At 36.5% G+C, this 23383-nt stretch overlaps 1 protein-coding gene across 4 annotated transcripts in view; it reads left to right on the forward strand.

The window, feature by feature from the left end:
* Nucleotides 1–19530, forward strand: part of PKIB (cAMP-dependent protein kinase inhibitor beta) — a 182850-nt gene extending 163320 nt beyond the window's left edge. For all 4 annotated transcript variants that reach the window (XM_086707714.1, XM_086707716.1, XM_086707715.1 and 1 more), the window contains 2 exons: nucleotides 14045–14221; nucleotides 18772–19530. In XM_086707714.1, the coding sequence (XP_086563840.1) occupies nucleotides 14045–14221; nucleotides 18772–18839 (245 nt within the window). In that variant the 3' untranslated portion in view covers nucleotides 18840–19530. The remainder of the gene's footprint in view (nucleotides 1–14044; nucleotides 14222–18771) is intronic.
* The last annotated feature ends 3853 nt before the right edge of the window (nucleotides 19531–23383 follow it).

A 23383-nucleotide genomic window follows, 5' to 3' on the forward strand; every position in this document is an offset into this window, starting at 1 on the left:
ATTTCTGCCCTGATCTCTATTATTTCCTGTCTTCTGATGTTTTTAGGTTTTATTTGCTATTCTTTTTCCAGCTCCTTAAGCCATAAGGTTAGGTTGTGTCTCTGAGATCTTTCTTCCTTCTTTAGGAAGGCCTGGATTGCTATATACTTTCCTCTTATGACCACCTTTGCTGCATCCCAGAGGTTTTGGGTTGTGGTGCTATCATTTTCATTGACTTCCATATACTTTTTAATTTCTTCTTTAACTGCTTGGTTAGCCCATTCATTCTTTATAGGATGTTCTTCAGTCTCAAGTATTTGTTACCTTTCCAAATTTTTTCTTGTGGTTGATTTTGAGTTTCATAGCCTGTGGTCTGAAAATATGCACGGTATGATCTTGATCTTTTTGAACTTACTTAGGGCTGTTTTGTGTCCGAGTATATGGTCTATTCTGGAGAACGTTCCATGTGCAGTGGAGAAGAATGTATATTGTGCTGCTTTAGGATGAAATATTCTGAATATATCTGTTAAGTCCATCTGGTCCAATGTGTCATTCAAAGCCAATGTTTCCTTGTTGATTTTTTGATTAGATGATCTGTCCATTGTTGTGAGTGGGGTGTTGAAGTCTCCTACTATTATGGTATTACTATTAATGAGTTTCTTTATGTTTGTGATTAATTGATTTATATATTTGGGTGCTCTCACATTTGGTACATAAATGTTTACAATTGTTACCATCTCCCTTTAATCTGCCTTTTAATGGCATTCATTCTCTTTGCAATTTTGGTTCTAGTGATGACTATGCTCTAACTTATTTTTCCAACTCTATATGGCTTAACATTCCATGAAAGCCAGATGTTTCCTTTCCTTTAATTGGATGTTGCCTTTGACACTCACTTCATGATTTAGCTTAAGATATTTCCCTGGCTTGGTAAGCCTTTTCATGTCTTTTTTATCTGTTTGAATCCCTCCCAAATATTAGGGCCCAATGTGTTCTACAGCTTCTGTGAAGTTTTTCTTAATTACCCCCAAGTTCAATAACCACTTCCCATATATATATATATATATATATATATATATATATATATATATATATATTTAGGTTTATAATGAGAGAGACAGAGACAGTGTGATTGGGCGCGGGGCAAAGAGAGAGGGAGAGGGAGAGAATCCCAAGCAGTTTCCACACTGTCAGCAAAGGGCCCAACACAGGGGGTTGATCCCACAAACCATGAGATCATGAACCTGAGCTGAAACCAAGAGTTGGATGCTTAACCAACTGAGCCACCCAGGCGTTCTTCCCTTTTATATTTCTATAACATTTTGCATTTATACTATGTATTTGAATATATCATATATTGGCTTCTGTTTTTACATTCTCTTTAATGTGCATGTATTTCATCTGTACAATTAGGTTATACAATCTTTCAGAGTAAAGACCACATATTATGTTTTTTTGTGTGCATCCCCACTCTGTTAATCACAGTGTTTCATCTTATTTGACACCATTTCTCTGGAATCTCACACTGAATGAAGGATATAGTAGATGCTTAGTAACAATTGGTTTAATGAAGACCGAGTCTCTGTTCAACAAATATTTGGTGAGGTGTAACCGAAGGAGCAACTTTTGAGGTGTCAGGTGAAATGGGTTCTGTCTCGCCTTTGCCACTCGCTAGCTCTGTTGCTTTAGCCAGACCATTTCATTTTATGGCCCTCTGTGTTCTCACCTTTAAAATGAAGATAGTAATGACTATCCCATCATACAGAATCACATGCACTGAATCTCACTCAAGTGATTTAAAACAGTGTGTGTTCACAACATGTTTATGCCTTTTTGCACATAATGAAAATCTTCATTGTAGAAAATTTAGAAAACAATGTTCAAAGAAGAAAAGAGAAATCATGTATAATAACACCACTCAGAAAAAAAAAAACTACTGTTAAAACTTTGGGTATTTCTCTTATGTTTTTCTGTATATATATTTGAAAATTAATATATATACTAGTTTTGAATTGTTTATTATGTCTGTTGAATATATTCCAGATATTATTTTATGAAGATTCATATTTTCTATTGAGTTTATATAATATTAAAGAGTAACAGAATTAATATTATTTTATAATAATTATATAATATATAATTATATGAATATAATATATATTTTATAAAAATTTATATATAATTTATATAAATATATAAATTTATAAGTTTATAAATATAAATATATAAATATAATAATATATTTAATATAATATTACATAGTAACAGAATTTATTATTTTTACAAAAAGTTTTATAAAAGTTAAATGCATCCATATAAATAATTTTACGTCTATTAACTTAATTGTAGACAAACATCAGTATACATAATTTGATGAACAAAAATATTTCAACGGTATGACTTTTCTTTCTGAAGTTATTTCTATTTGATTGGGAATTTTTATTTTTTTGCCTGTATGACCCAAAAATCCTCAAAACAACTTAAAAATTTTTTGCTACTGTGATTTTGACTGAATTTTGTGCTTGATGAAACACTAAAATGATTTCTTCTGCAAAGAAAAATAAAGTACTGAAGAGAACTTAGAAAACAAACCAGAGCTTGAAAAGGCTGAATTATTTCTCCTTTTTTCTCAGCTAGGAAAAAAAAAAGAAAATTAAATCTATTCAAAAAGGAACTAAGAGACATCCCCCCAAATTTTTTATACATTGATGCAATACAAAAAACAGACATCACTGGAACTTTTAAAGTTATGTGAGTTTAAAAAAGCATCTTGCTTATAAATCAACTTCATCCAACTTAGTTAAGAAAAGGTTTGTGGGGTATCTGGGTGGCTCAGTTGGTTAAGCATCTGACTTGGGTTCAGGTCATGATCTTGTGGTTTGTGAGTCTAAGCCCTGCTTCGGGCTCTGTGCTGACAGCTCAGAGCCTGGAGCCTGCTTCGGATTCTGTCTCCCTCTCTCTCTCTCTCTCTCTCTCTGCACCTCCCCCACTCATGCTCTGTCTCTCTTTCTCTGTCTCTTTCTCAAAAATAAGTAAGCATTGAAAAATTAAAAAAAATTAAAAATATAAAAAAAGGAAAGGTTTGTGAATGATTTCAGTCCTTAGTTATGTTCTTTACTTTTGGCGTTGTGTTTGGGCTTTTGGCTATGCCTATTTTACATGGTTGGTATAAGCCCTGAAATGTTAGCTTTCTAGGAAATTTTTTTTCCAACTTTCATTAAAAATTTAGAATTATGTTGGCCTGAAAACAATTATATTTTAAAAGATAAGATAAAATGATTTATAAGTGATATAATAAAATGATATCAAATAAATACAATCCAGCTTTAAAATATAGGTATATAAGATATTTATGTGCATCTGTCTATGTGAGCACTGAGAAAATACTGGAAGGATATGCACTAGAATTATAATAGTGCTGTCATTGGATAATGGGATAAAAGGCAATTTGTTTTTTCTTCTTCCAGAAGAATTGTCACTTTTTTTCTGACAATGAGCATGTGTTACTTTCATATGCAAAAAGAAAAAAATTCATTTTGAAAAAGAGAAGTGGAAAGATAATTGTTTCATTCAGTAAACAAACTCTATTGGAGTACCTACTGAGTGAGTGCCAGGCATGACTTAGTGCTATGGATACATCAGTGAAACAGCCTACAAAAACTTATGCCTTTGTAGAGCTTATATTCTAGTAGAGGGAGATAGACAGTAAATAGTAGTGCAATCCTACTAAGTTATAATATGTGTCAAAGCTACTCAGTGCTAAGGTACAGTAGAACAGATTAAGGAAGGAAGGTCAAGAGCTACAGGAAGAAGACATTGTTTTAAGTGGGGTGGTGAGCTTTACTGAGCAAGCAGAGTTCTCTCAGGTGTTTTGTGACCCTTCTAATTCCTCACCATATTATGTCATTCTGTTAATACTCAGATTAAGAATTGTTTTTCAGGTATCATGAAGAAAGTGACAATTTCAATGCCATTTTAACTTTAATGAAACACTTAAACGTGTTTTGTTGCTGAAAGTATATGAAACTTTTTCCCTTAGGGAGAAACCATGATGAAGGGTGTAAGGAAGATTCAGTCTTCTGTCACAGGTGGCTATCTAAGAGAGGTAGCCAACTTTGAGATGTTTGTGTGGGGGGATTTGGAAGCCAGACTGTAAACTTTTTATGCTCTTTTTTTCCCTAAACACCAAGTTTCTGGAAATACCTTTGGGTTAATTTTTTTCTTGTCTTTATAACTCACAATGTCAGAGGCTGTCTCTAGAGCCAAATCAAAAGCAGACTTTAACAGGATAATCAGTGTTTATTATGATAATCTATTATAGTGCCTATAAATTAACGTGACTGATTTCTAAACAAATTTCATTTGTGTAGTTGTTAACCAAGCACATTTATATCAATTAATTTGTTGGGTTCCAAAGTAGTAAAATAGGTAATTTTAATTCTACTTTTGATAAATGTGGGAACTTAATTAATAGAGAAGTTAAATGTTTTGTGGGAAGTCACAAGTTTATTAGATGGCATAGCAGGATTCAACTACATGCTCACATTTAGGTGACCAAACTTTCCATTGCTCTGTTTGGACTGCTGAACAAATATAAGGACTAATTTAAGAGCAGTCATCCCAAGGGCTTGCTAAGGTAGTTCAGTAATTCTAACATTGCTCAAAGCTCTGCTTTCAAATCTTCACTTGAAACAGAATTCTTCCAAATATATGCTAATCTAAATTACTTAAGGAGGCTTAGAAAAAAATCTGAAATTGGGGTGCCTGGATAGCTCAGTTGGTTAAGTGTCAGACTTCGGCTCAGGTAACGATCTCATTGTGAGTTCGAGCCCCGCATCAGGCTCTGTACTGACAGTTCAGAGCCTGGAGCCTGCTTTGGTTCTGTGTCTCCCTCGCTCTCTGCCTCTCCCCTGCTCACACTCTTACCTTTCTCTCTTTCAAACATAAATAAACATTAAAAAAACAACAACCTGAAGTCATGGTAGTACAAAGAAATAGGTGATCAATTGGGATAGCTTTTAATTAAAAACAGTTCACTATAAAATATAATGTTATATTTTAAACATAGTATTATTCTACCACTATATTAAATATGAGTATAAAGTGGATTACACTGATGGAGTCATAAAAAATATTTTCAGAGGTGGAATACATATGTAGCTTCCTAAAGTAATGGCTTTGATGGATATGGTACACATTTACATATATAAATTTTTGTATGTTGGTAAAAATAATTCTTTTGTATCACTGCATTTTTCCTTTTGAAGACAAGCGTATATAAGTTATAAAAGTTTTCTGAAATAAAAGTATGCAGTTTAAAGTGTCCATTCTTAAGCTATTGCTTTAGATTACTTCTACATTGGAAGAATAATTATGGAACTATTTTTGTCATAGATGTATCACTCTCAATAATAATCATAGGCAAAGAAAATAAATCCAGAGGATAAAGGGTTTTATTTTCCCCCTTATTGAGAATGAAAATGGTAAAAGAGAATTAGTTGAACACTTTAAAAATACAGGATCTTGTCTATTTAAACTGTTAGAGGGGCGTCGGTTAAGCATCTGACTCTTGATTTTGGCTCAGGTCATGATCTTATGGCTTGTGGGATTGAGCCCCGCATCTGGCTCTACACGGACAGTGTGGAACCTGCTTGGGATTCTCTCTCTCCCTCTCTTTCTGCCCCTCCCTCATTCACACTCGTTCTCTGTCAAAATAAAAAGAACATTTTAAAGTGTTAGAGGATTGCATATTTGCACAAGGGAAAGCTGATTAATTGTGTGTAACTGACTTTAGGTTGGGCAGTCGTTTCACAGTTTAAGGTTTATGAATCCTCTGAGAGAGCCAATGTCTGAAAACTATAACTATTTAGATGCCATGGGTGAGGGTGATTCCATAAGAGTTTTTACATTAACTCCTGCTCTGCATATGACAATTGATGTTACCCACACCTGCAAGGCATTGTATTTACCACTAGTCTACATCCTGCCCACAAAGCTACTTTATTGTTAATGTAATATAATTCATTTTAATATTTGATTAAATGAATTTTCAGGCTTTATTAAGAATATTAGTAGTTAAAAGCACCTTCACTGGCTGTGTTTGCCTGCCCGTAATTTATAGGTATCAGCTATGAATTAAATATTTATTGAATTTAATAGGCAACTGTGTGCCAGTCCACATACTAGGCAGAAGGATACGAAGACATTTCTACTGTGACCATGTTGGTCAGATTAACTTCCCTTTTTCTCCTTCCTACTGATGTCATCAAAAGTCACTTGACAGTTTAAAACCACTGTCTCATTAAAAAAGGAACTGACTTCTTAGGACTTGCGTTTAAAACCCCCCTGCACAGACAGGTTGTGTTCACTCTGAGATGGGACTGGTGCAAGCAAACCATATAATCCTCAAAATTATTTCATTTTCTTGGTAGTGCAAATTCAGCTTGAAGAATCTTTGTGCCTTTATGGAAATCTAGGAAGACTTTGTGTCCAAAAATAGTTGGAAAAAGGCAAAGATGAGAAGTGGATGATCTGAGAGCAGTCTCTCATTAGAATTTTCTCGCCCTTTCTCTGGGACCCCACTCGGTGCATTCTTACCCCATCTTCTCTTTTGGAACTAACCACTACCTCCTCTGTGCATTTGGGGGAGCTGCCTGGCACTGAGCCTCTCCAGGTCTCCAGCTGAAGCAGGGGAAGTCCTTACTGTGGCAAATCCCAGTTACTAGCACAGTGCTTTGAACAGAGTCAGTGTTAAATAAGTACTTTTGAATAGAATCCAAATACTTTCTTAAGTAGGCTCTTCCACCTTAATGAAGTAAGAACACACTGGTATTTGAGTCCCTCAGTTGGAAGGGAAAATGTGAAAAGTAAATGAGAATGGAAGAATACAGGCAGGGTTCCAGGTAAATGAAAATGGTTCCTTGTAATTCAAGCTAAGTGCTCTCAATTCTAATCTCTCAGAAAGATAGAAATAAAAAGGTGAGAAGCAAAAAGTCAAAACTATGTAAGATGTAAGATAGGAGGGATGCTGTGCTACAGGTTATAACCATTTAGAATTACATTCACCTAAAGGAGAACTGAAAATATCACTGCGTGTCCTGGATACCACCTATCAGGCATAACATACACACACGCATGCACGCACGCAAGCACCCACCCACGCACGCGCCCATGCACACGCAACCCAAGATAATGTACTAATAATTAGGGACGTCTGTTTCAAAGAAACAGAACAGTACTGTCTGAACTTAGAAGAGACTTTGACACAAACTGGCTGTGTTAATGTTAATGTTGTTAATGTTAATGATGTTAATGCATCACTTCAGTGTCTGGGTCCGCATCACTTAAGTTTACAGGTCCTTTGGGGAAGCTGCAAGGGTAGGAGTAGGCCTATGGCAAACTAACTCCATAGAGTCTTTAATGGAGGGTGTGTTTGGGGTAAGTTTTTTCTAGAGTAGAATGACCAGTTAAATGTGACCCTTGCACTCAAGGGTGTTGCGTGGTTATTGCAGTTATTTTTTTTATCTTTATCCACATCAGTCCATATTATTGTCCTAAATGACCCTATCTTAGTTTAACGATGTAATTGTGCCAGACAGGTATTCAGATTTGTTCATTACTTTACCTAGGAGATTATAGAAAAATCAATATGGCTTTATATTTAGAATTTTATAGGTCTAAGTTGTCAAAAATTATGCATGGTAAAAATAGCTTTCATGCATCTACCAATATATGTTGAAGGGTCTGTTTATATCATTATCAGGCAAGAATCTAAGCATGAGAAACAATATGTGTCAATAGACAAAGAGGTAGAATTTCCTCTGGCTTAGACTTGAGGCACAGAAACTCCAAAAATGGAGAAATTAAAAAAACAAAAAAGAAAAATCTCTAAGTTAAAAACATAATTTTTATACAGGTATACATTTCATGTAAGCTCTATTTACCCTAAAATTGTCTTGATACTTAGGTAAATAGATGTGCTAGGATTCCCATTTTTCGAGGTGTATAGTTTTGCTTTATTTCCAACGAGTAGGATTTGAGGTCAAGAAAGGTACTGAAAAGATCAGAATATGTTTGACCTCACCATTCTGGGGGTTCCTCTTTGTAGTGTGGGGGCCTAGCACAGAGCCAGACACTTAATAATTTAGTGGAAGCGGTTTTTGTTGGTCCACATTGAGATGCAATTGTTACAGTTCTCTCACCTCATTTGGAAGAAGTGTTTATGTTCCAAAATAAAATCTTGCAAAATAATAGCTGTAGGCAGAGAACTGAAGAAACCTAGCATAAGGTATTAAGATACTGAAAGCTGGAGAGAGCCAGATGAGGAATTTGCTAATCAACTGAGAACAGTGTATGTCTCTCTTTATTTCATCCTCTCTTTTGACCAGGAAAAACAGTGACTTTCCAAAATACATGTTCTTCCTTGTTACTTTAAGTGTTTTTTGAGATACCCTGACTCATACTCCCAGAGAACTCATTTCTCCCAGAGAACTCATTTAGTGTGTGAGAAGTTTATTTCAAGTCTTACATGCAGAATGAGTAGTAGTTTCACTATGGGAGATGAAGTGAGTGATATGGATCCAGAGATTAGAAAAAAGGTAATGACCTTGCAGTCTTGGCTTCAAGTAAGGAAGCTTAAGGAAAAGAATGAGTGTGAGCTAAGAGGGTAGATCATCTCAGTTGGGAGAGAAAGGAGTTGCAAAAACTTTTGTTTTCTTTTCTTTAAATGTTTATTTATTTATTTTTGAGAGAGAGCGGGAGAGAGAGCACAAGTGAGGGAGGGACAGAAAGAGAGGGGGACAGAGGATCAGAAGCAGGCTCCGTACTGACAGCAGCAAGCCCGATGCAGGGTTCGAACTCATGAACTGTGAGATCATGACCTGAGCTGAAGTCAGATGCTCAACCGACTGAACTACCCAGGTGCTCCTGTTTATAGAAACTTAAAAAAAAAAGTGTTTTTACATTTATTTATTTTTAGAGAAAGGGACAGAGAGAAAGCAGAGGAGGGGAGAGAAGGAGAGAGAGAATCCCAAGCAGGCTCTGCACTATCAGAGCAGAGCCCAACATGGGGCTCACACCCATGAACTGTGAGATCATGACTTAAGCCAAAACCAAGAGTCAGACACTTAATTGACTGAGCCACCCAGGTGTTCCAAACTTTTGTTTATTATTACGCTTGTAACATACATTCTGTTCTTAGCAGGCTCTTCTAAGCCCATTGGGAGCTGGCTAGTGATTTTGTATATACATCAAAATTTTGTATATGCTTCATTTAACTTGGACATCTTTGTTTTCTTCAGTTGTGCTGGTGTTGAATTTTCAATATTGTGGAGACTGCAGAGATGTTGCATGTGTGTGTATCTATGACTGTTTAATGGTCTTTTGGTCAGGCATCCTGAAAATTGTGTATTTTCAACAGAGATGCATGCTGGGGGCATGCAAGGACTTCTGGGAAATCTTCAAATGTCCAAATGGGTTCAGCTCTGTAAGCACTCACAGCTGACAAAGCAGCACTCTTCCAGATTCCTCTACTAATTCTGTAGAAGAAAAAGAGGAAGAGTTGTTGCCTTAGTTAGCAAACATACACGTAATTAGCTTTTTAAGCCTGGAAATTTTTTAAAAATTATTTTTAATGTTTATTTTTGAGAGAGAGAGAGACAAAGCACGAGTGGGGGAGGGGCAAAGAGAGAGAGACACACACACAGAATGCAAAGCATAAGCCCAGAAATTTAAAAGAACTTGGAAGTTAATCTCTCTTCCGTGTTTATTAGCAGTGTTTCCTCATCTTTCTATAGGTTATATATTTTTTAAACATCACAAAGCATTTGAAGAGACCAGTTGTCTCTACTTTATATATAATGTTGACAAAGAAAGCATTAACTGAAAATTAAAACAGACATTTATGTGGGCAGTTAGAATTGCAGTTTGGGAGCCACAGATTGAGATAGAAACCCAAATTGTGTTCCAAGGAAGACAAAGAGTGGGGCAAGTTTATATAAAGGTGGAAGGTTAGGAATGTAGTTTTCATTTAGATCCTCTGCAAAACAGGAATTGAAATTAGGTTAACTGGGATTGGTTGTGTATGCAAATGCATGGTTGAAGCTTGTTAAACCCAACTGGCTCCTTTAGAAGTGAAGACCACAGAAGATCCAATTGTCACGGTGAGGGGGGAAGTTCAGTCTAGGCTGAGGGCTTGTGGATAGCTTAAAAGTTCAAAAAGTTCATAGTTTCTCTGCTGAGGATGTGCATAAATTCCTCCTCCCTTATGGCTTACTGGCTATATTTAAAAAAAATTTTTTTTTTAATTTATTTGAGAGAGAGGGAGAGAGAGAAAGATGATGCAAGTGGAGGAGGGGCAGAGAGAGAAGGAAAGAGAGAGAGGATCCCAAGCAGGCTCCACATGGAGCCTGACTTGGGGCTCAAACTCACTAATCATGAGATCATGAACTGAACCAAAATCAAGAGTTGGATGGTCAAGTGACTGAGCCACCCAGCACCCCATCCTGGCCCTACTTTAAAGGAAACTTTCTTAGCCAAGCTTGCTTGCTTGCTCCATTTTGAAATATTTTACTATATATATAATCATCCCTCTAAAAGAAAAATCAGGCATATGTAATCAATGTTGCAGAGGACAATAACAACAGACAGGTAAGATGGCTGTTTGGTACAGGAAGAGGCTTACACTTCAAGATACACTATTTTTGGTTAAATTATCAAAATATCACTTTTAGCACCTTTCTGTGCTAGAATATCTGTATATTTATAATTTTTCCAGGTGAATGTATTTCATTTATTTTAAATCACAACAATAATCTATGCTCATTGTACAAGTTTATATATGTAAGGAAGTACCAAAAAATGATTAATATTCTCCTTGTTCTCTCTTACACTCCCCACTAGCATTTTCTATTCTTTTTATGAAATTGAGATCATATTATATTCATTACTTTTCCCCCACACACTGTAAATATTACTTTTGAATTTTGCTGTATTTTACAGTGTCATGGATGCATCTCCATAGGTGGATCTAACTGGATTTAGCACATTCTTTCTAATCACTGTATAATGTTCCATAATATTATATACATAGTTTATTCAGCCATTCTTCCCTTAGGGACTTTCAGGTTATTTCCAATGCTGCAGGCAATGTCTTTGCTAGAGAATTAAAAGAGCCCAGTTGAGAATCACACTGTGGATTCAAATGTTCCTTCCAGCCAGCAGTGTCTAAGTCACCGACACCTTCTGTCAGGAAGATGAGATGACTCTTCACTGTAGAAAGCTACGTCTCCCTGCAGTCCTGTGGGTCCAGGCTGGGTGAACTGTTTGTTTTGTGCTGGAGCATGACATCCTGGTCACTCAGCATCAGCGTCGGTGGCCGGCTCTGAAAGGAAGATGGTAGTAGGAAGAGGGAGAGCTGGGAAATGACCAAGTAAAGCTCCGGGGTAAAGCAGCCTATTGTTGTCTGGCTTTCCTACACATCCAGTTCTGATTTTTACCTTAAAATGGTAGTTAATGAGTAAAATCTTGACAGACTTTTAGATAGTTTTTTGATCTTGTTTTCTAACACTAACCGACAAAAAAGGACTAATTTAGAAAGCCTGTGTCTGAAATAATAATATAAAGGCAAAAACAAAATAGCAGCCAAAAGCAAGGAAACCTTGAAATAAACCCAGAGCCTAGAATTTCTTCATTTGATGGAAGTTCATCTTTTAGAAATTCTTTTTCAATATACAAATTCTAATTCAATAGGTCTTTAACATAGACTGTCTTACTAAAGAAGTTCACTCACTTCATTTAACATAAAATATATCATATTTAAGTATTTTAAATAGCATATCTTAATATTTTTATATGTGTTGTTATCTTTAAGATTTTGGACTATCAGGCCAGTAATGATCAAGATGTTCAGAGCTGCTCCTCCAAACTTAGCATAGCTAACTTGTTTGTGTGACACAGGACGATGCTCCACAGAAATACACCATTGATCGTGGCCATGGCTTTCGATGTGCTGTTAATTGGCTGAAGACAGAGTGGAAGCTGGCAAACGGGGTCTTTTTCCAAACTTGGTGTAAGACACTTCTCACAAGCTCTAGAGAAGAGATCTGTAATTGACATTCATGTAACATGGAGGGGTGGGGCGTGGGGGTCTCACAAGATAACCATTCAAAGCCAGAAAGGAACACCTATGAAAAGATGAGGAATCTGTCCCTCTCCCTCCCTCCCTCCCTTCCTCTCTCTCTCTCTCTCTCTCACACACACATATGTAAGTATGTGTGTATGTATATATATGTGTATTTATATATATGATATTTTCCCTATTTAAAAAGTAATCAAGGACAGAATCAAAAGTAGCTATTGTATGACTGTCTGCATGTCACAGAGATTTGGAAAGATAATTTTGTGGCGATCCATGTCATCTTGCCTTCAGAGTGAACTGAAACTGGATTTGCATTCTTGGGTGCTACATGAGCAGCTTTGTGACTTTAAATAAATCACATCCACGGTTTTCACATCCACGTAGTGAGTGAGGGTTATTCCTTACTATGTCAAAGGATTATTGGGAGACTTAAAATGAGACAATAGACATGAAAATGTTTATGTTGTATTGCATACATTCTGGTTTCCCTCTTAGGAAGTTCAAGAGGACTTCCAGTAGGAAGATGTTTCTTTGTAGGATTAAAAGGATACATAGAAGGGCAGTGGAGTGAATAAAACTTTGTGAGATGTGAACAATGGTGCCAATAACCAGACATAATTTTAGAATTATCAAGAGTTTCTATATCCTTTATCTCATTAGTTCTTAACAAAAATCCTGTGTATCAGTTAGGCTAATTTTTTTTTATATCCATTATGCAGAGGAGGAACCATGACTCTGAAATTAAATGAATTAGCCAATATCACCTGCAAGCCTATAATGGAGTGAAGTTCTTTTTGACTAATAGTTCAGTGCTTTTTATATTAATCTATGTTGTCTGTCAATGCCAGACAGTTGGCAAATACTAAACAGAAGTCTAATTGATTCAAAGGATGATTATCTCCATCCCTTGGTTGATACTCAGCACATTCTGTGGTATGCATGTATACCAATGCATCAAAGAGGAGAAAGAGGGTGCAAAGTCCCTTTGAGAGTGCAAGTCCCCTAAAAAGAGGAAAGTATGTTATTCCTTTGTGTTCTCAGTGCCCAACTGAGAGCCTAGTACTTAATAGGTTCTCAATAAATGCTTGCTGCTGCTTCTGTTGCTTTTGAGATACTATTCAGTGTTGACTTCTTAGGAAAGATTCATTAGAAAACATCATATGAAAGAGGGTTAGTTTTAGAATAAACAGAATCTGCTACCTCCTTCCCTCCCTGTACAGTAAATGATTTCCTAAGAATTCTTTCATAGGTACAATTATTAGAAAGATAAAGGATGCTTAGGGAAGCATGAGTAATTACCATTTCCACTTAAATGCAAGAAAGGTAATACAGGTTCTACTCTCCTAAACATGAACATGAGGCTGTTGAAAATTGGGTCTTTGACTAGAACAGGCAGAAATACACAGCTGTCACTAGGGGAAAAATGCCTTTGAGATAAAGTGGAACTTCTCATATCTAAAGAGTAGGAGCATAGTGTGTTTTGTTTGATCCATACAAATTATAGTAATTTAGTTTCAGCCTGAACAAGCACCACAAACAAAAACTGGCAGGCAGGGTCTCTATAGGAGTGGCCAAGCAAGTCAGTTTTCATTTCCTTCCAAGCCCTAGTTTGGCTGATCCATCCACAGAAAAACAGAACAAAAGCCAGAGATTACTGCACCCTAAAGCATCCAAGTGGCTTATTCGGCTCAGGGTGTATTTATAGCAACCTGGCTCACACTGAGAACTTCCTTCTCTATTCAGCGAATGTGCTAATGTGCAAATGGAAGCTTCAGGACCATAACAGTAGACGTAGATGCAGGGTGTGATCAATGAGTAGATTCTCAAGCCTGTTGTGATTTTGATCTAGCCATGCCTTTCAACCACCACTGTGAACATTTACCTCAAAATAGGCTCATCCTCTTCTTCATGTGCACATTCTATTTGTAGATGTTGCTATGAGGACAGATTCATCGAAAATGACTGATGTGGAGCCCGTGGTCAACAATTTTGCATCTTCAGCAAGGACAGGCCGCCGGAATGCGGTGCCAGACATCCAGGGCTCAGCAGGGACAGGTGGAATCTCGGAGTTGCCCCTCAGACTGGAGGCCCTCTCCATGGAGGAAGGTAACACACAAATTCTCTTCAAAACAGTAGCACTCTCTTCTTAATCCTTTCCTCTGGAACAGTCTCTCTTTTAACTAGTCATAAGTGCTCTTTTTTTCTGTGCCTTTTTTCACAAGTGCCTACTAAAATCTCTCAGTGTTTGCTTAAGGCTAAGTACATTTTTTAGGCTTTCTGAAGTGGACAGTTTTACCTTTTTGTCTCGATGTGTATGTGGAAGCTGAACATTTATTTATTCATTGAACATGTATAGCCATGCACAGTGCTAGTAATTGGGAATCAGAGGTGAACAAATATAATCCCCTCAACAGACTTACGACATTTATCTAGAAATACTCAGAAATGAAATAGTTTTCTTTCTGTCATCCATTGGCAAACCACTTTGGCAGGTTCTATTTCACTGTAGTATTCTCAAGTCCTTCTGTTTCTCACATCTAAGAAGAAGTTTATTATCAGTTAAAGATGAAATCTTTAAGGTGAGTATTTGTATAAAAGGTGATTGTTCTTCAGTGGAAAAAGTTGAATTAAGGAAAAAAGGGAGCTGTCAAACTAATGAAGGGAAATCTCGGGTCTTTCACCCCATTCTTACATACATCTCATACAGCTTCCAGAGCTTAGTCTTCTGGAAATAAATATGATACTCTCAGTAAAGTTTTAAAGGAGTTTTTTTATTTAAAAATATTTGTAGAGGTTAAAGAAAAAAGTGTTACCAAAATACCTGTGCTTTGTGCCCCATGTTAGACGTCAAGGTAGACTTTAGTATGTGTACAGAAATTTATGCTTGCTGGCAATGAGGCAAGAGAAAGCTAGAAGTTTGTGCATATCTACACTATTCATGCAAGTCCCAGAAGAGGGCTCTTGGTCCTTTGCTTCAGGAGATTATTTGCTACCTGGTAAATTACAAATGTTCCTGGTTTGATCCCTATGAAATAAGTAAATCTTGGTTTGGCCAGGGACACCTCATCTTTTCCCAGAGGTCATTGCATTTCTCTTATGAGATACTACAAGTAATAGTAAAAAAAGTATATATACACACACACAAACTATTATAAGATGGGAAATTGGAAAGAAAGAAAATAAATAAAAATGTGTGTAATCATTTCGGCCTTTTAAGTTTGAAAATGGAATATGGTTATTAGAACATGATGTTGCTGTTGAAGGGCCATCCTCAACTAGAGAGGGAGAGAAGCTAAGTTGCTTATTAGTATAATGGGCCTAATTAGAGTTTACGTACCCTAACTGCATACACACAAAACCTTAATGCTTACTGATGTTACCTGGTTAACTCTTTGTAGGAGAGTGAGTAGTTTTCACCATTTTACTTCCGTCGCTAGAGAGACCATTATCAGAAACAATATAGTTACTATTTTTATACTGTTAAAGAGCAAAAATTTCAGCTAAGTAAATTTGAAGATCTAATGACTTTATTAAGTGATTCATGAATCAGACAGCATCCTATCCAGCAAGTAGAGGGGAGCTCTGAGGAGTTGTACACAATGGAAGGTTTTTATAAGAAGGAAGGTGAGACAAGGAAGTTATTAGCAAAAGAAAATAAGGATTGTTCTAAGTAAGGTCACATTCCCTTAGAGGGAAAGGAAAGGGGGTTATTAGGTGGATTATTAGGTGGTTAAGTGGTTTCCCTCAGATCTATCCTCTTTGATTTTTGTTGTTGTTGTTGTTGATAAATATTTTTAGGTGGGAAAAATTCTAGGCTCACAAATGTCTTGCATCCTGCATGAAATTAACCTGTCTGAAATTTGCCCAGTTCACACTTTGTCTTAATCTATCTCTTATAAATTAATAACTGTGATAGGGAGGACAATGATGCCTGATAACATATGAGCAAGTAGGCACAGAGGGCGGCAGCTGTAAATGTCACAAAGGGCCTTTCCTTAACTCCCTCTATCACTGTTCATTTGATCCATTGTTCAATTTAGTGCCCACTAAGTGCTAAGCACCATTCTAAAAACTAGCAGCATATGGGTGAATAAGACAGACATAAAGTGTTGCTGTCCTGGATGATATCTACAATGGGAGAGTTAGGTTATAAACAAATAAATATATGTCAACAGTATCCGTTCTATCAGAGAATTAAATAGGATGTTGTGGTAGAGTTACTGTGGTTTTAGATTGAGAAATTAGGACAGCCCTCACTGAAATCTGAATGACAATGATGTGTTTTGAATCACAACTGAAGGAAGCAGCAGGCACCAAAGATCAGAGGTAAGAGCTGTCTTTGCAGAAGGAGCAGCCAGTAAAAAGCCCTTAGAATGGACATGCCTCCAAATCCTCTTTGTTCCTCTGATCCTCACCATACCACCCCTCTGTTTCAAGATTACAAGTAGCATTGTGTCTGATGAAATCAGCAGTCCATTCTTAGTTTCCATCCTACATGATCTCTTGGAAGTTTTGTCATGATGCACCGTCCCTTTCTTCCCCTTAAGACTTTTCTTCTCTTGGCTTCTTGGACATTCCGTTCTCCTGGTTTTCTTCCTGCTTCACTGGCTGTTCCTCTCCTGCTATTGTTTCTTTCTCTCTCTGATCTCTTAATGAATTACGTGGTACCAGAACTCAGTGGTTTCTTGTTTGCTTGTTTGTTTTTGGTTTTGTTTTTTACATTGTCTCTATCAACATTCCCTCCTCTTGAGATACTGTCCGATTTCACTGGGACAATATCATTTTCCTGATAGCTCATGGATTTGTTTTCTCCAGTTAGAAGCTCCACTGACTTCACACTCATAAATCCATCTGCCTATTTGACCCCTGCTTTGGCTATCTAAGAGGGATCTCAAACTTAATGGATAATAAAGCGGAGTCCAGATATTCTCCCTGATACCTGTTCTTCCTGCCTCTTCCCCGTCTTGGTGAATGGCAGTTTCACACTTCCAGTTGCCAGAGTCAAAATCTTGGAATCATCCTTGTCTCCCCTCTTTCTCTCAACTGTGTATCTAATCTATCAGCAATAATTGTCAGTTCTACTTTCAGATTTGTTCAGCTAGCTGCCATTTTTCACCCAAAAGATCTGGTCTCTTGGTATCCCTCTGACCCCATCTTCTGTTCTTTTTTCTCTGTATTATCCTGCCTGCAGTTCCTTCCTGCACATTGATAGCTTTGACTCTAACTTTCTCTCTGCTTAGAATGCTCTCTCCCTGCCATTGGCATAGCTCACCCCTTACCTTTTCAGGTCTTTACTTGCATGGCCCTTCTCCCCAGCTAACCCTAGCTAAAATCACAACCTCCATGCCCCAAGACTTCTTGAAAACTCCTATTCTCCTCCATAGCACTTAGGACTCCTCACATACCATACATTTTACTTATTTTGTTTATTCCCCATATCCCTCACTAGAAGTCTCCTGAGAGCTGGAATATTTTTTTTCACTGCTTGGTATATTATACATGTTTAATAATATATTTCCTGAATAAAAATTGAAGAACTGAATAGAATCCATCATATTGAACTTCAAAGATGCCAGTGATGATTTTGGCAAGAGTATTAGGGAGGCAGAAGAGACTTAATAGCTTTCATTTAAAATGGAGACCTCAAGAGATATGTTTTAAAGGATAAAAGACAAGATAGTATGTGGAAAATTTTCAGTTAAAAGAAGGCCTTTGTTAGTTCAAAGTTGGTGGTGATGTGAGGAAATGAGGAGTCAGGAGCAAGGGAAAGTCAGGTGAAATGGAGGCGGGAGATGATTGTTAGAGTCAGCTTGCTGATGAGGCAGAAATGGAGAGGGTCCCAGATCTTGAAGGAATAGACTTGGATAGTCTGAGTAGCACCAAGGCCAGCTCCAGGATTGTGCGGTGAGGTGTGGTTGGTTGCACAGAGCCCTGGGTTCAGAAGAGATTTGCACTTGCTGTTGCTGTCTTGAAGTTTTCCATATGTTTTGAAGACGGGGTGCTACATTCCCACTTTGCACTGGGCTCCAATAAATTATGTAACCAGTCCTGAGGAACACATTTTCCATTGTAATAAGAGGAAGGGTAGAAGGAATAAGTACAGACTACGGGGTTTTAGAAATTTGGTGGTTGAGGGAGCTTTTACCTGAAGATTTTGATTTTTTTTTTCTTTTCTGCAAAGTAGTGAGATCATCTTCTAAGAGCAAAGGAGGTAGAAACTGTGAGGAAGCTGGAGAGAGTGTGATGAACTATAGGGAGATCATTAAGGGGGTTGGGCTATGGAGCCACTTGACCCGGTCCAAATTGTGTTTCTGTCACTTACTAGCTCTGTGACTGAACAAGTTACTTAACCTGTTTGTATTTCAATAGACTAATCTATAAATGGAGATTGTGATAATACCTAGGAGACTGCCTCGCATGTAATAATTCTGGAGAATAGGAGGGAAAGGTAACTAGGAGAATGTTGATTCCCAAACCTATCCATATTTCTTTTCTTTGTATAGTTTCCATATCTAGATTGAGGGCAAAGCCTCTCCTAATCAAGGAGAGAATTATTAGGATGCATAAAGGAAGTACTAATGGTTTCATTCCACTATAGTATAAAATATATTTCACCATATTCTATAAATGAACGGAATTATTTATTTATTTTTTAGATGTAAAAAAGAAAGATGAAGAAACAACACAATGCCAATTGGAAAAGCCCCCAAAAGAAGAAAAATGAAGGCTCATAAACTATCAAAAGTGCTGAATTTCTGTAAACTGAAAGACTTAGTGGCCCTGCTTTCCTGAGATGTTTGATCTGGTAGTAACTATGGTAACATTGCAGCCCTAAGCAACACGTGTATATTAGATAATTTTGTTGTGATGCTACTCACTTGGAATGCAACCACAATGTCCAATGTAGGCTATTAAAAGGCATATTACTTCCAAATTGCACCCAAGGAAAAGGTTAAGAATGTATGGTCACTTATATACATATCATTATCTATAAACCTAACAAAATCCACTGTTCTCTTTTGGATTTACTTAGCCAGATGTATTTTTAATTCTGTTTTTATGGTAATGGGCAAACCATTTTCTTAGTAAATATAAAACAAACACCATTCATTTAAAACTATGGAATTTGTAGGGCAGTATTTTTTTTTGGATGAGAAGGAATAATAGTCAAAAACACATAGAGAACATTTGTTTTTAAAGCAAAAATGCACTATTTTTCCCCAAACCCTAAAATGATTTGGAAAAATTGCAAAACTTTGACAACTTAAATATCTTTAGGATATTTTTGTTTGATGTATTTTGCTTCTAGTCTATGCATACTGTGATTTTTCTTATAGACTCTTAAAATACAAAATTTGTGACAAATTGTTTATATGGAACATGCCTATTAAAATGAATTTCACTATCTTCCTTAACTTTGGTGTATGTGTGTGCATATGTTTTTCTTTAATAAGACTTATTCAAAACACTTTACTAGTTGCTTTATACTGTCTTTTCCTTTCTTAGGGCTTATGTGTATTGTGACTTGTTTCTGAAATGATTTCCTCAGGAATGCAGACCATCATTTTTATATCTTCCCTAAAGTAACTAACATGACACAAATATTTAGTGAATGTTGTAGGTAGAAATAGCAAAATACTTGCTTTTAATATATATTTAAGTATATATTTTAAAAGGAACAAAAGCAAAACCAAAGTTGTAGTAAATTTTATTAGACATTTTAGAAAAATAGTAAAATTCTGAATTTTTAGAAAATGGACTAATGAATTTATTTTAATTTTCAGATATATATGCATGCAGTTATATTTTATTTGATTGTTGACTTAGGCCATGTCTGTATACAGTAATCAAATAAACTCTTCACTGCTCAAGAAACTTGTTCTTGATACAAGTCTTCTTAATTTTATCTTCTAAAGTATACCAACTGAAAAATGGTGACACACTTTAGAGGAGGAAGTTAATAAACTTTGCAACATAAATCACCTCCTACTTATTATTTCATTGGCGAAGCCTAACTTCATATCTTATATATACCAAAGGGGTAGATTGCAAAGAACCTGATTGTTTTAAATTCTCAAATATAATTTTTTTTAGGTAAAATAATCAAAAGTAATATCTTAGGTGTAGCACTAATTTATTTTTTTTAACTTTTTAAAAAATTATTTTTTAATGTTTATTTTTGGGAGAGACAGCACGAGCAGTGGAGGGGCAGAGAGGGAGGGGGACACAGAATCCTAAGCAGCTCCAGGCTCTGAGCTGTCAGCACAGAGCCCAGCACAGGGCTTGAACTCACAAGCTGTGAGATGATGACCTGAGCCAAAGTCAGACGCTTCACTGACTGCGCCACCCAGACACCCCTAAAACTAATTTAATTTTCAATTAAATGTATTACACTAAAATTGTAATTCAGGAAGTTATTGAATGACATGATATTGTATAAACAGTATAAAGAGTATTAGAGGAGAACAGTGATTTTTAACTTGTAGGGTAATGACAATTTTACCTCCTGAGGACATTTGTCAATGTCTGGAGACATTTGTGACTGCCACAACTAGGCTGGGGGCCAGGGAGAGAAAGCGCTGCTGGCTTCTAGTGGACAGAGGCTAAGGATGCTGCTAGGCTGCCAAATATCCTGCAGTCCTGGGAGTGGACCCTCACGGTGGGTGGACCCTCACAGCAAAGGATTATCTGGCTATGCATGTCAGTAGTGTAGAGCTTGAGGAACCCTGGAGCAGAGTTAAACTGTTAAGCACAAGGATTTTTTTTTAAATTAATCACTAGTACTTTATTGTCTACAAATTTTCAGAACATTCCTACTGTCCAAATGTTTAGTATTTGTACAATAATTTCCTTTTTCGGTCTGTGTGAGTGAGCTATATACATTGTATTATGTATAAAAACATGATGGCAAACATCAAACTGAGTCTTCATTGCTCCCCTGTTCTTTTAAATTTATGAAGGCTCACTTTCTGAAATAATTATTGTTTTGGTCCCTCATTCTATTTTTTTAAAGTTTTTATTTAAATTCCATTAGTTGGGGTGCCTGGGTGGCTCAGTCGGTTGGTTAAGCGTCCAACTTCTGCTCAGGTCATGATCTTGAGGTTTGTGGGTTCAAGCCCCACATCAGGCTCTGTGCTAACAGCTCAGAGCATGGAGCCTGTTTCAGATTCTGTATCTCCTGCTCTCTCTGCCCCTCCCACGCTATGTTTCTCTCTCTCTCTCTCTGTCTCTCTCTGTCTCAATTAAACTTAAATAAATAAATTCCAGTTAACATACAGTATAATATTAGTTTCAGGTATATAATACAGTGATTCAACTCTGCCATACAATACCCAATGCTTATCACAGCAAGTGCCTTCCTTAATCCCTACCACTTTTTTCACCCATTCTCCATCCACCTCCTTTTTGGTAACCATCAGTTTGCTCCCATAGTCAAGTGTTTCTTGGTTTGCCTCTGTCTCTCTTTTTTCCTGTTGCTTATTTGTTTTGTTTCTTAAATCCCATGTATGAGTGAAATTGTATGGTATTTATCTTTACCTGACTTATTTTGCTTCACATAATATTCTCCAGCTCCATCCGTGTCATTGCAAATGGTAAGGTCTCATTCATTTTTGTGGCTGAGTAATATTCCATTGTGTGTGTGTGTGTGTGTGTGTGTGTGTGTGTGTGTGTGTATATATATATATATATACATATATATATATATATATATATATATATATATATATATACCACATCTTCTTTATCCATCAGTCAATGGACACTTAGGCTGTTTCCATAATTTGGCTATTATAGATAATGTTGTTATAAACATCAGGGTGCATGTATCCTGAATTAGTGTTTTTATATTTAAGTAAATACCCAGGAGTGCGACTACTGGGTCATAGGGTAGTTCCATTTTTAACTTTTTGAGGAGACTCCACACTGTTTTCCACAGTGGCTGCACCAGTTTGCATTTCCACCAACAGTGTAAGAGGGTTTTCCTGTCTCTACATCCTTGCCAACACCTGTTGTTTCTTGTGTTGTTGATTTTAGCCATTCTGACAGGTATGAGGTGATATCTCAATGTAGTTTTGATTTGTATTTCCCTGGGACGATCAGTGATGTTGAGCATCTTTTCATGTCTGTTGGCCATGTGTATGTCTTCTTTGGAAAAATGTCTATTCATGTCTTCTTCCCATTTTTAAATTGGTTGGTGACTTTTGTAAGCATGTGCATTTTGGATACGTATGACCTGAGTTTGAGTAGCTCTCCTACTCACTAGCTACATGATCTTGGGAAATTTACATCATTTCCAAGTCTCAGCTTTATCCTCTGTACAGTGATATTAAGAATAGTACATACTTTATAGGGTTAGTGGAAGTAACAAATGAGCTATATGTAAAACACTTGGTGAATGGCTGGTAAAGAATATTTATTCAATAAATATTGACTATCATCATCATCATTTTTATTCCAGATGCTTTTGCCATTATTTTCTGGTGGTGGAGGTTGTGGGCAGCTGAGTTTGTTAATTTGGCTATCTCTGCCTTTCTGTGTGCTTTCACAAACATCCCTAGTTCTTGGTGCTGGGAGAAGACATTATAATGGCAATTGACAATTCATAGTAATTACCACATTAGTGCCAATTCAGTCACACTAATAAGCTGCTGACAGGTGATGAACATTACCCTTTAACAATGAGTCACCTCACTAGTGTTTTATGACAGTTACTGCAACAAAACAGAATTTCGAGTACTTAAATGAGTAATGTGTTCCATGAAAATGTAAAAGAAAAAAAAATTAACAACTCTTGGATCACAGTATTATGTGGTATTTATCTCTCATTTAGGATTAGGAGACCAGAAACGAAGCCATGTCCCTTTCACTACTGCTGGTAATGACATACATTCCAAATGTATATCTTAAACCACTTATTCATCACAAGGCACACAGAAATGTTCCATTATATACATATTTATAAGTATTATATGTTACAGGAGGTATCAGGCTTGTTGAATATTTACTAATGAAAGGATTTTTTTTCTAAGATAAAATCCAGACAAAGGGGAATGAGAGGTCAATTGTAGTTTAAAGACAAAATTGAAATAGCCTATCAACTTTTCGAAAAAAAAAAAAAAATCAGGCTCTTTTGGAGGAATCTTTGCTTATTGTCAATGACAGTGTCAACAAAACTATCTAGTTGGGCTCATTAAAGGAAGTCTCAAAGCCCATTTTTGCCATTGTCTATATATAAGCCACTTGGCTTAGTCAGTAGCTAAATAATAA

The sequence above is a fragment of the Puma concolor genome, chromosome B2 (assembly GCF_028749965.1).
Source record: "Puma concolor isolate L17-30 chromosome B2, mPumCon1.1.hap2, whole genome shotgun sequence".
NCBI classification, from domain to species: domain Eukaryota; kingdom Metazoa; phylum Chordata; class Mammalia; order Carnivora; family Felidae; genus Puma; species Puma concolor.